Here is a 12145-nt window from a genome sequence, read left to right as displayed (position 1 = left end):
TATATTCGACCCCCCCACCCCCCCCCCCCGAAAAAAAGAAAAAAAAAAAACTTTCTCAAACAGAACTTTTGTTTAACGTTGTTTACTGAAATACCTGTCTTCAAGCAAGAACCAAAACCAGTGAGCAGCAAGGGAGCAAAGCAAAAGAGCAGCGAATGCAAAGGGAGAGAGTTTGTAGGTTATTTTTGTGTTTCGATACGTTAAAAAAAAATATTTGTGTTTTTTTTAAACTAAGGTCTCATATACTTTGGTATGCTTAATGGTCGAAGAATAATGGTGACATATTTCTCATTACAAATAATTTAGTGTTCAGGTTCAATTTATATATATGCTGTCATCTCCAGGTTTAGTAATAAGTAAATGCTAATGGAGAAGCTGTTAGCTATAGAATGAGGTTGAGTGTTACACAACTCTCTTGAAGTAATAGGTTGGTGACAATTAGCCTTCTTACGCTTATTTTTGCTCAATGTATCATGTTCTGCTGATTATTTCCCTTTAGCAGATAAGAGTAATGGCAAAGATCCCAACTAAGTATGATAAGAAATGAATAACACTGCTCAACACATTCTGGTGCTGCTTCATTTTCTTCAAAAAAAGTGCTTTTGAGTGGATAAGCAGTTTTGGAAAAGCAAAAAAATAATTTAGTTTCTAAACGTAAAAGCACTTTCGAGAAAAATACACTTAAAAGCACTTTTTAAAAACCTTGTCAAATATTAATTGCTGCTCGGAAGTATTTTTCAAATTAATTTGCCAAACACAGACTTTTTCTCATCAAAAATAACTTTTCAAAAATTGGTTGACCTATGACGCTGCCAAAACATCAGATATTTTGGTTAAGATGAAAAAAAGGAACGCCTTGGACATTCTGCGCACCTCAGTGTTAATTGTTCACTGTTTGACTGGAACGAAATTATAATCTGATCATGGTAATGCAAAACAAACATAAACTCCCCTGGACAAATCAAAAGCAATACAGCCTTCCTAATGGCTAAATTCAGAAGTCTATGTACATACTTTGTGATAGAAGCTAAACAAAATACAAGTGAATTTTGTTTGCTAAACCAAAGAACAGAACATAGTCCAATTTAAGTCACAAACAAGAATTTCAAGTCTTCTTCCGTTAGTTTCCCAAAGGCCTCTGAAGAGCCACCAATTGTCCTGCAATCAAACTTGAAAGTTTCAGTATGTTGAGGAAAAGAAAGGGAAAATGGTTTTGGAGAGAGTGTTTGGGGGTGGGGAGAGTAAAGAAGGGAACAAGAAAGCAAAACGTAAAACAAAAAGGTATTCAATAATATCTTTCAGGGGAAATCATCAAATGGTATTTGAATGAGAAAACGCTGAAAGCTATTTGAGCTCTCACTGTAGCCAACTGTCCTTTTCTTCTATTTTTTGACCTTTTTCAGTTTTTTGCATTGGGAAGAGGAAGCAAAAGAACTAACTACAGTGAGATTAAGCAATACGAAATTAATCTTTATGCTTTAAACTGATGAGAGTATCATCTCATAATTACTCATACTGTGAGGGAAATCACACATGAAATAGTATATGTAGCTATATGGAAGAAATCAAAGATTTCAATATAGTTTACTTCAGATTCAAATCGAAGAACAGCGGGATGATATAGAACTGTGATACCAAAGAATTGATTGAGAGAGTCATGAATGAGTTGCAACTAGACAAAGTGGAAGGGGGAAGAGAAGCTACTTGTGTACGTATTTGAACCCTCAACCTACACGGTAGAAGATGAGGATGCTCACCAATTAGTTATAGAATAGTTAGAAGAAAATTACTTGATTTCCATAATTTCTTGAGACCTCTCCAACTAAGATAGCATATATAAATAAATCACTTCCAACTTTTAGCTGATCACCTATTTTCGTCACAATACATATGCAACCATCCGTAAGAAAAAACTCACTTACCCTTCAAAAACAAGTTCCTTCTTCTCCTGCAACTTTAAGATCTTCTCCTCAATTGTATTTTCAATCGCAAATCTCACAATCCTAGAAATGAGAAAAGATAAAATAAGTTCCAGTCAATGACATAAAAATACAAGAAATGTAAAACAGACCTAACAGGTTTGTATTGTCCTATTCGATGGATTCTATCTTGGGCTTGGCGCTCCACAGCAGAATTCCACCAAGGATCCATTATGAAAACCTAGCATAGCCAAAGAGAAGAAGCCATGTATCACCACGAATTGCGTGCTTATTCAGCATATAAATACATGTGATGGATGGTACTTGAGCTGGCTCTTTAAGTGCACAGACAAGTGAAGTTGGAATAGGTTAAATGAACCAAATAACAGGAGATCTGAAGAGTGATAGGATAAAACACTAGATACTAAAACCCTTCGGCATTTGAAAAAAGTTGTCACAGTCGGTTGACAGAGAAATGAAAGAGACAGCTTACATGTGATGCAACTGTAAGGTTGAGTGCAACACTTCCAGCTTTCAAGCTCATAAGAAAAATGCTGCAATCTGGATCTTCAGTAAATCTGGTAACTGCTGCAGCTCTTGCAGCAATAGACATGGATCCAACTAATTGAACACAATTGATGCCCGACTGAAGAGTTTACAAGGCAAGCTTTTCTTGTTACACAGACTGAAAAAGAAAGGAGGAAAAAGTAGGAAGGGAGCAAAGATCTCTTTATATCTTACCTGCTGAAGAGAATAGTGTATCAGATCCAAAAATGTAGTGAACTGGCTGAAAACTATTCCTTTTGCAGAACCATCTCTTTCAATCATGAACCTGATTTCTTCCCTCTAGAATCAATAAAACAAGCAATGACCATCAATCTTGTACTCCACAAACCCCCTCTCACTTTGAATCTAAAGATTGGATCTTCCTACTGGATATTGAGTTTAAGATGTTAGTTGAATTTCACTATTATACCATGGAAATGGAAGAAATACAAATTAAAGGTTGAGAAGTCAGCTTGACAGAGAAAATATCACAACAAATTTGAATTTGGTTTATGTGAATTAAATTCTTGAAAAATGTGTCACATAAATTGGAACAAAGAGAGTATAAAAAAAAAAGGTGCTTTAACTATATTATGCACAATAAATAATACTAGAAGATTTCGAGAACAATCTGAATAGAAAATGGTAAGAATGAGATTCCTCCATTTTTTCACACTTCAAATGGGGAAAACATTTAATCCATAAGCTTCAACTTGAACACTACTAAGTTGACAAGAATATGTTGGTTTTCCTCAATGCAAAAGCACATACATCAAGGTACAACATCATGAGCTACATCTGGTAGATGCCATGTAAGTCTTAGAATCATAATTAGTGGCTTGATGCCTGTAGGGGATGTGGTATGCCACCTACTTGGTCTCTTTGTGAGAAGGGAAAAAACCATAAAGCAAGGAGTAAAAGTAAGCTGAGGAAAATATAATAATAAAAGAGAAGATAAGATACCAATGCATCTATTTTAGTGCTGGACTGGAAATCATCGAGCTGAATTCTGTTCACTATGCTTGAGGACCTAAATCCTTTGAGAGTCGGTTTAGATTTCTGATCCGCCTTATCATTATTTGCACTTAAGTCAACTGTAAGTAGTTCAGAACACAGAGGGCATGATACTTGTCCCACACTTGCAGCGAAGTCTATCAAACACGTCTTGCAAAAGGCATGGTTGCAAGAAGTAATCTGCAATAATCAAAATAGATGCACAGTTCAGAAAAAGACTGTCTAATGGATTAGGACAGCATGCCATCAGAAGAGCTTAATATCTTTGGTAATACCGGAGAAAGACTTTCCAAAATATTCATGAACTTCAGAGGACTTCTGGAAAATGGAAATAGCATATGGAGTAGCTTTTGTAAAAGCGCTGGCCATATCATCACCATTTTAGCCAGAAAGAACTAGTACACATGTGATCCTTAAATAATTACTAAGGAAAAATACTTTAAACATATAATGCAAGAAAATCGTATTTAACGATTGTACATATAATATTCAGGCAGAAAATGAGCAGCTGAAAGATGCTGGAACATTCTCTTCCTTTTTTTTGGGTGGAAGGGAGAAGGGGTGCATAAACTCACTACTGGATCTTCTACTGTATCTTGACATAATCCACAAGGTTGCTCAATATTTCCAGAGTCCATGCTCCCAATTTTTGCCAAAGCAGTACTCGAGTATACCACAAGGTAAGGATGAAGAACTGCCTGCCGAATTAAGAAATCAATCAGACATTTAACACAACAAAACTTGGCTGAAATAAAACAAACACTTGAATGCTTTAGATAATCAAATTTCTACTTTATTACGGGTGTTTAAACTGTTATTTTATTGCAACCCCGCTCCTCAAGAAGCATATTTGGAAGATGCAAAAAGAAAAGTGAATACTAACCGCATGTAACAAGTAACAGGAAACTAAATATATACCTGGGGCCAAGCATGATAAGAGGGCCAGGTACGTCAAAATTATATTCACAAAAGCGACTAGCAAAACAAAACTGAAGAACTCGGCCGTGAGGAAATAATTTAAGCAAACAAATATGCTTGAGTTAACCTTTAGGACTCATCTAGTTAGCTGGATTACACATCAAATAAGTTCTGCAATCCAATCTATGCTCCAGTCCTACACTTTGATTGAGTACAGATTAATCTTGTAGTCCCCAAAATTCCTTTGACCAAACTGTATAGACTATACATTAATCATCAAATACACGTCCAATCATCTAAAGTTATCACTTCAAAATTTTAACAAAGCAAAAAAAATGTAATACCAGAGGGTTAAACTTATAATGAGAACTTTTGTTCAATTACAACAGAAAAAGAGATAGGAAAAAGAAGGGGAGAACATAAAAGAAGGTGCAGAATATTAAAAAGAATAGGTCAAGATAAAAGAAGTTGCACAACATCTCTCTATGTATATTACAAGAAATAAGTTGAAGTTAAAAAAAGAATAGAAGAATTAACCCAAATAGACACCCACCGAATGGCTTAAATAAAAAATAACCGGCGGATGTATAATATATGTATAATTTATATATAATATGTTTATAATCGTATATAACCAGTGTATAATCTATGTATACCGGCTAGAAAAAGTAAACATGGAAATCTGACCGGCTACTTATGTAAAGATCCCTTAAAAGAAAGGACTAAGGAAAAGTAGCTGAACGCAAAAATATTTGCAGGAAAAATTAACTGGATAGAGATTGTAGACACAAAGATGCAGTGAGGAGCATGGTAGATCAAATTGTGAGGACTGGGAGGTAATAACTAGACAATCAAAACAAACAAGTACATGAATGCATGTGTGCATTACAATTACCAACAACAATTAGTTCCATGCAAGTCAAGCATTTATACAGCATCATCTTGGTACCTGCCGTAGGCGTATGAGCAGCTCAAAAATGTGTGCATAGTTATTCATCACCGTTCCAGCTTGAACATAACTGCATCAAAATACATAATGGGTATAACTAGATCTAAAACTACTCTTACTCTTTTTGTGACATTTTTGCAAGGTAAAAATAACAAGAAAAGAAATTCATGGTGATGTAGAGACGAGAAGGGAGAAGGGAGGTAAGGAGAAGAAATGAGAAAGGAAGAAAAAGAAAAGAATAGACAGAGAGACAAAGAGATTGAGAGAGAGAGAAGAGGAGAAAGATAAATGCTATCAGATAATAGCAGTATTCTCATGATCTAACACATTGGAAGGAAAAGGAAAGCACATGATCTTAATCATTCAGTATTCCAAGAAATGGAACCAATATGTTCCAGAAATACTCAAGACCAAGCAATCATAGGAAACATGCTCCATGAGATTAGTCAATAGATAAGACAAGAATGCAAAATAAACGTGCCAGCCTCATGAATCATGATACAAAAATAGGGAAACACTACTTATAGGGTGACCAGCAAACTGGGGAACCACAGACAAGCAAGAATGGTTGGCAAACAAGAAAATCCTGGGTTGGAACAGCATATATCGGCTAGGAAGCATACGTATTAAACTGTGCCTGGCTTTTATTGTACAACGACATGTAGTAGTCTTCTTCTTTGATATCCAAAGAATCTTTTCTCAAAGTTACCTGAGACCATATACAAGTAACAGATAAGCTGGAGAGAAGATGATTATCAAATTGAATCAACCTACACTAGTGCCCAACAAAACTTACAATTTTCAGAGGAAGTGCAAGATCAGCAGCTCTTCCTTTTTTGCTACGTCTTAGTAGGATGCTTTTTAGAATTTTGTGTTTCAAAAGAAACATTGCATCTCTACCACTCCCAGAATTCCCTTCACGTTTTATAGGAGTAGCAATGTACTAGAAAGATAATACACATCAACCTCACCATGTCAGCAATAAATTTAATTTTTGGCAACAACAGGGAGCCTCGAAAGTTTGAATGCCAATTTAACTTACTCTATTCCACCAGCAAAAGTGCCGTACAGATTTGTGGGGGCATCGTGGGCACTCAGCTGTAGAGCTGCAAGACATAAAATTTATCAAAGGACACACAAGAGAGAAGATTTCAGATAACAATGGGCGAGGAGCTAAAGGAAGGAAGAACAGATAAAATATGTTTTTAGCCCTTGGGGTAGGTACAAAGATCAAGAAGAAGCTTTCAGTTTACCTATAGTCGAGTGTTCTGCAATCACAATCCTTGCAAAAGTAAAAAGAGTAGGGTACTATTTGTAGGAAACGGACCTGTTGAAAAGTAAAGCATTTAATTAATCTCATAACACAAACATCCGGAAGAGATTAACCAGCAAAAGTTAAACTTACAAGTGAATACAATTCTCCAACAAGATTCTGAATCGGAGTACCACTTAAGGCCCACTTATAAGAAGATTCCAAAGCAAGAGTAGCTTTTGTTGTGTTGCAGCGCCTACCTTTTACATAATGAGCCTGTGCAAGAGAAGTGCAATCAGTTGAAACATTGCAGACAAATGACATTGCATCACATGCAACTAAGGAATTCTAGACGCACTGAGATGATTGGGACAGGCACACACTACAAATCAAATACAACATCATTCAGTAGGAACAGAGAGAACAGAATGCTCAGATCCATTATGAGGATAGAAGGTAGAGATCAAACTAGAATTGAGCGGATAATATTTCACATGATGAGCAGTTGAGTAAAACAATGAGCATTAGGACAAGGATAAATATTTTGTTTCTTTCATACTGCTAATTAAAGGTTGATGACCTAAAACATCATAGAGGCCGGTAGGTACTTTCATCTATATTACTCAGCAGTTACCATAGTGTTTCTGCATAAACCACAAGACTCTTCACATTCTAGCTCCTTAAGAAATCACTACAGATCTCCATGTTTCTAACTTTTAGGCTTTGTGAATAACTTGATCTTCTGGGAGAAAACTGGTATTTTTATCAAAAGCATCATGAACAGAACATTAAAACATATCCAAGGAAACAAACCATATACATTTACAGCTAATACTGACAAATAAGAACTATGAGAAAATGATAATTGAAGAAAGCAACAACAAATATAAGTGTGCATGATAGGTGAATGAATGACCTACCTCATCCAAGATGATGCGATCCCACTTTACTGAATGCAAAATCGACTTCTTCCGTGACAAATCTTGGCACACACTTGCTGAATTGTTAATAGAACCATCATTCTTCCCTTCTTCTGTCATGCTATGCTTCATGCTCTTCCTATGACCTGTCTTCTGCACATCGGTCTCTGACTCAATAGAATCTGCTTTCTGCACATTAGCCTCTAAATCCGTAGAATCTGTTTTCTGCATAATAGTCTCTGACTCCATAGAATCTGTTTCCTGCTTCAACAATTCTACCCCAAGTTTTAACTTCTTCCTCTGCTGCTTTGACTGGTTGGAATTTTTAACAGAATCAGGTCCACACTTCTTCTGGTGAATGGACAACTTGTCTTCAAAATAAGATTTTCCACACCACTGACACTTCTGTTTTGGCGGCATCACATTTTTCCTATATTCAGCCTCAACAGTGGAGTAAGTAGTGATGACAAAATCATATTCCTCAATATTGTGGATATGATTCCTTTTGTTGCCATGATAAACAAGAATCTTGTTGCTTCCTTCACTGGTGCATCGATTGATCTCATTAACCCACTGAATGGCAGCAACCACAGGACATATGATAAGAGTGCCTTTTACTGCTGGGAGTTCCTGTGTTGTACTGAGTGAAGATGACAATAAGCTGGATTCACTAATTGGTTTCCCTAATTCCCGTTTAGCAAGCACAAGTGCTATCGCTTGGATAGTTTTCCCCATCCCCATCTCATCAGCGAGAATACCCCCTTTGGTCGAAGATTCTTCTTGCTTGAGTGACCAAAACAACCACTCCTTCTGGTACCTAAACAGTGGCACAGTCATACTTGATGGTGGCTCCGCTGTTTCACAAACTAACTCATTCTGATTATCTAAGTCCAAATCATTGGGATAATGTTCTGCAAGCCATTTGTCATTCTCTTCTTCCCATTTCTCCCACATTAAAGTTGGTCTAACAACTTGGCTGCGTATCAGCCTCTCAGCGCGGTAAAATTTCCTTTCGCTTATTCTTTCCATCAATGCAAGGTATTCGCTATCCTGATCAGTAGCTCCATTCGTTTGTTCTTCTTTCACCATGTTGAAATCTTCTGCTGCATGGACTAATTAATCGGAACAGATAGATTATATGACTAAACAACAAAGGTAACAATGCCAAGCATGTCATTATTGTCATGTTCATATACAGGACAGCAGTAGCCCCTAGGCGCCACGCAAGCACATGGCGAATTTCACTTAGGTTACACAGAGCCAAGATTTGAAACTTATGAGCTTAGGATTCTAATAATTTTAAGTTACTGATTCTAAATTAATAATGGAAATTTTACATTCCTATACCACATAGGAAACCTTTTTACCCTACATGTTTAAGGTTTGAGTAAATTACACTTAGTATACCAAATTACCAATCCTATACCATACTTAATTAAGGGTCTAATTAATGGGCTGTTTTTACTCCTTAATTAAAGGTATCCATATCTAATTAATGGGCAGTTTTTACTCCTTAATTAAAGGTATCCATATATCTCACGTTTCTCTCTCCTTACCCCTCACCCCCTCACCCACGTTTTTACCCATACCCCACATTCTTTCTTGTTCTTCATCCACGATTGCAAGATCAATCAACGAAAGATGTCCTTTGAGATGCATTAGCCAGCGAAATCTCATTATATTTGAATGTCGTGCCAATTTCCTCTGCAACAATTGTGGCATGTGATCTGATTTTCTGAAAGTCTACATGAAATCAAAAGTTGCAACAAACATTTTAATACGCCACGAACTAGCAAAACAATGACAACAGATACACTTTAGTAGTTTTTTATTTTTGGGTACCAAACAAAATTCCCTCTTCTGGATTTACTGTTTCTCGTGTATTGCAGTGTAATTGTAGTGTAATTGTAATGTAATTGTAGATTTAGTGTAATGGATATGATCTGTTGAAGCCCTCACCTAGATTTACTGTTTGTAGTGTAATTGTAGTTAGTTGTAGTTTATGTAGAACATTCCAAGATTAATTGTAGTCTAAAATGTAGATATAATGTAGACATGATTGTGGATAATGTGTTTCCTGTTTGCCCTGTAACTGTAGGTAAATTGTAGTTATTCTTATATTAGGTACTTAAACTGTAGGTAATTTGTACATTCACTGTAGGTATACTGTAGGTAAATTTGTTTGAATTGTAGAACTGGTTTTATATATAATTTTAGAGTTTTTGTAGTTAATAGTAGTTATAATGTAGGATTCATGCACTGCTTCACACCATCTATCACAGTATGAATTTGATCTGTTGAAGCCCTCACCTAGAATTACATAACAAACAACAATAAAAATATTTACAATCATAAAATAGTTTATTTACAATTTATCTACAATGTATCTACAATTATATCTACAAATTATCTACAATCTACAAATTAACTACAATTTGTCTACAAATTATATACAATCTACTATTTGATTTCACGATGTATTTGATTTCTACAATTTTTTCAGCAGTATCAATTGATAGTTGTTCTGCAATTGTAGAGATCAGAGTACTGTATCTTGCATTCTCATCTACCACAATGGCATCCACTTCAAAATCCCTAAATCTTTCATAGGTATCCCAATTATTCTGGAATTAACCTCTCCGATCCATTCTTTGTAATCTGGAACGTAAATTAAGCCACTTTGCAGAAAGAAACATATTTTGTATCATGTGGGAAATGTTTCAGGTGCCTAATATTTTTTTCCACGTATATAAAAATTAAACATTATTTTTGTAGAAAGAACTTGTAGGAAATGTTTCAGGCACCTAACATTCAATATTAGATCAAATGAAACTGCTAACATGAAATTGAAAATTAGTTGGCTAAGGAACAAACTATACTAAAATATTATCCCCAAGTACATTTAAGAGGTTGGTGGTTTAATTTCAGGTGAAGAAGTTTGCTTTAAAAACCTTTCCTATATCTTTTGACTTCGAACAAAGAAAGAGACCTCTTTCAAAAGTTGCAAAAAGAAGTAAGTAATTAAATGGCTAAATTTGGCCATTTGGGTAATTTTTTAGTGTTGTGTATTCTACTAAGAATAATAGGTTCTAGCCATGCTCAGTTACAGCTCAACTTTTATTCCAAGAGCTGTCCAAAAGCAGAGAAAATAATTCAAGATTATGTCCAAAATCACATCCCAAATGCTCCATCTCTTGCAGCTGCCTTACTCAGACTGCATTTCCATTATTGTTTTGTCAGGGTAAGTGCGTCACATATTTGCAGCTATATATTCACTTAGTGCCATTCTTGAAGTATTGCAACTTAGTGCCAAAATCACTTGGGTATGTTATTGTTGTTGTCGTTGTTGTTGTTGTTGTTGTTGTTGTTGTCGTCGTTGTTGTTGTATTATATCCCTTTTACTTCTTTGAATGATAGGGAGGCCCTTACTGGAATGTACCAACTGGTAGAAGAGATGGTAGAATATCAAACGCGTCCGAGGCCTTGGCAAACATCCTTCCTCCAACTAGTAACTTCTCCAGTCTTCAGACATCTTTTGCTAGCAAGGGTTTTGACCTAAAAGACTTGGTCCTATTGTCTGGTAAGTTTAATAGTACATATTTCTACTTCTTCTATATTAAGATTTTCCATATATTTTGTTTTTCTAAACAAGAATCATTATTACTATGAACAATTTTTTATCAGGTGCACATACTATTGGAATCTCTCATTGCTCGTCATTTTCAACACGTTTATACAATTTTACTGGAGTTTTGGGCACAGAAGATCCATCTCTAGACAGTGAACATGCAGCTAATCTTAAGGCGAGGAAATGCAAATCAATCAATGACAATACCACAATTGTTGAAATGGATCCTGGCAGTTTCAGGACATTTGATCTTAGCTACTTTAAGCTTCTACTCAAGAGAAGAGGGCTATTCCAATCTGATGCAGCCTTGACTACAAGTGCGACAACAAAGTCATACATCAACCAGCTAGTACAAGGATCGCTCAAACAATTCTACGCTGAATTTACTCGGGCAATGGAGAAAATGGGCAGAATTGAAGTCAAGACTGGCTCTGCTGGTGATATTAGGAAGCAATGTGCAGTTGTGAATAGTTAAGAGCAATGGTTTTGTGTTTGTATGTGTGCGTACGTTGGTGTGAATGATTTGCTAACATGTATATCATGTTCTTTTTTGTACTTATTCCAATTTATTTTGTATATAAGATCAAATCTGGGGCTTTTGAATTTGCTTTGGAGCATAGACATTATTTTGCTAGAACCTTTGTCTTTATATTATTTCACAATGCAGCTGAGATTCAGAAATGTAAAATAGTCTTCAATACTGATTGGATGCCGCTGTCCTGAGTAACTCAAGAATTCCATCAAAACCTAAGCAGATAGCAAGTTGTTTTCACGTTGGACAAGACATCAAGTTCAAACATCCATCCTTCATTTGCATGTAAATTAAATCTTTCTTTCATCCGGAGTTTCAAGAAAAAATCAGTATCGATTATTCATAGTATGAGAAATAGATGAAAGGTAAGAATCTAACAAAAAATAAGCTTATCTGCACCAAATTTTCGATAGAATTTTAAGGGGCCTAAAGTCGGAAACTACCATGTATATGTAACAGTAACAGAC

The 12145-nt window shown here is 35.7% G+C and overlaps 2 protein-coding genes across 2 annotated transcripts; one reads left to right on the top strand and one right to left on the bottom strand.

Annotated features, from left to right (window-relative positions):
* LOC109230535 (ATP-dependent helicase rhp16-like) lies at positions 928 to 8596 on the bottom strand. Its single transcript, XM_019396022.1, has 14 exons — positions 7519 to 8596; positions 6752 to 6874; positions 6600 to 6673; positions 6389 to 6452; positions 6143 to 6289; positions 5970 to 6055; positions 5347 to 5416; positions 4055 to 4177; positions 3429 to 3659; positions 2661 to 2765; positions 2413 to 2565; positions 2072 to 2160; positions 1923 to 2003; positions 928 to 1158 (listed from the first exon to the last, which is right to left on the bottom strand). The coding sequence occupies exons 1-14, from the start codon at positions 8545 to 8547 to the stop codon at positions 1086 to 1088; spliced, it is 2448 nt and encodes an 815-aa protein (XP_019251567.1). The 5' UTR covers positions 8548 to 8596; the 3' UTR covers positions 928 to 1085.
* On the top strand, positions 10523 to 11730 carry LOC109230534 (peroxidase 3-like). Its single transcript, XM_019396021.1, has 3 exons — positions 10523 to 10759; positions 10936 to 11098; positions 11203 to 11730. The coding sequence occupies exons 1-3, from the start codon at positions 10544 to 10546 to the stop codon at positions 11619 to 11621; spliced, it is 798 nt and encodes a 265-aa protein (XP_019251566.1). The 5' UTR covers positions 10523 to 10543; the 3' UTR covers positions 11622 to 11730.

This window comes from Nicotiana attenuata, chromosome 7, assembly GCF_001879085.1.
Source record: "Nicotiana attenuata strain UT chromosome 7, NIATTr2, whole genome shotgun sequence".
NCBI lineage: Eukaryota > Viridiplantae > Streptophyta > Magnoliopsida > Solanales > Solanaceae > Nicotiana > Nicotiana attenuata.
The sequence above is the reverse complement of the archived record's forward strand: the minus strand, read 5'-3'. Positions and strand labels throughout refer to the sequence as shown.

Excerpts from the sequence above, each read along its gene's own strand:
- LOC109230535 (XM_019396022.1), bottom strand. The coding sequence starts at position 8,547 with ATGGAAAGAATAAGCGAAAGGAAATTTTACCGCGCTGAGAGGCTGATA. Across the intron at positions 5,417-5,969 it reads AGCCAGGCACAGTTTAATAC|TTATGTTCAAGCTGGAACGG; the intron begins GTATGCTTCCTA and ends ATTTTGATGCAG. Across the intron at positions 4,178-5,346 it reads TGCTCATACGCCTACGGCAG|GCAGTTCTTCATCCTTACCT; the intron begins GTACCAAGATGA and ends TTAATTCGGCAG.
- LOC109230534 (XM_019396021.1), top strand. The coding sequence starts at position 10,544 with ATGGCTAAATTTGGCCATTTGGGTAATTTTTTAGTGTTGTGTATTCTA. Across the intron at positions 10,760-10,935 it reads TCCATTATTGTTTTGTCAGG|GGAGGCCCTTACTGGAATGT; the intron begins GTAAGTGCGTCA and ends TTTGAATGATAG. Across the intron at positions 11,099-11,202 it reads AGACTTGGTCCTATTGTCTG|GTGCACATACTATTGGAATC; the intron begins GTAAGTTTAATA and ends ATTTTTTATCAG.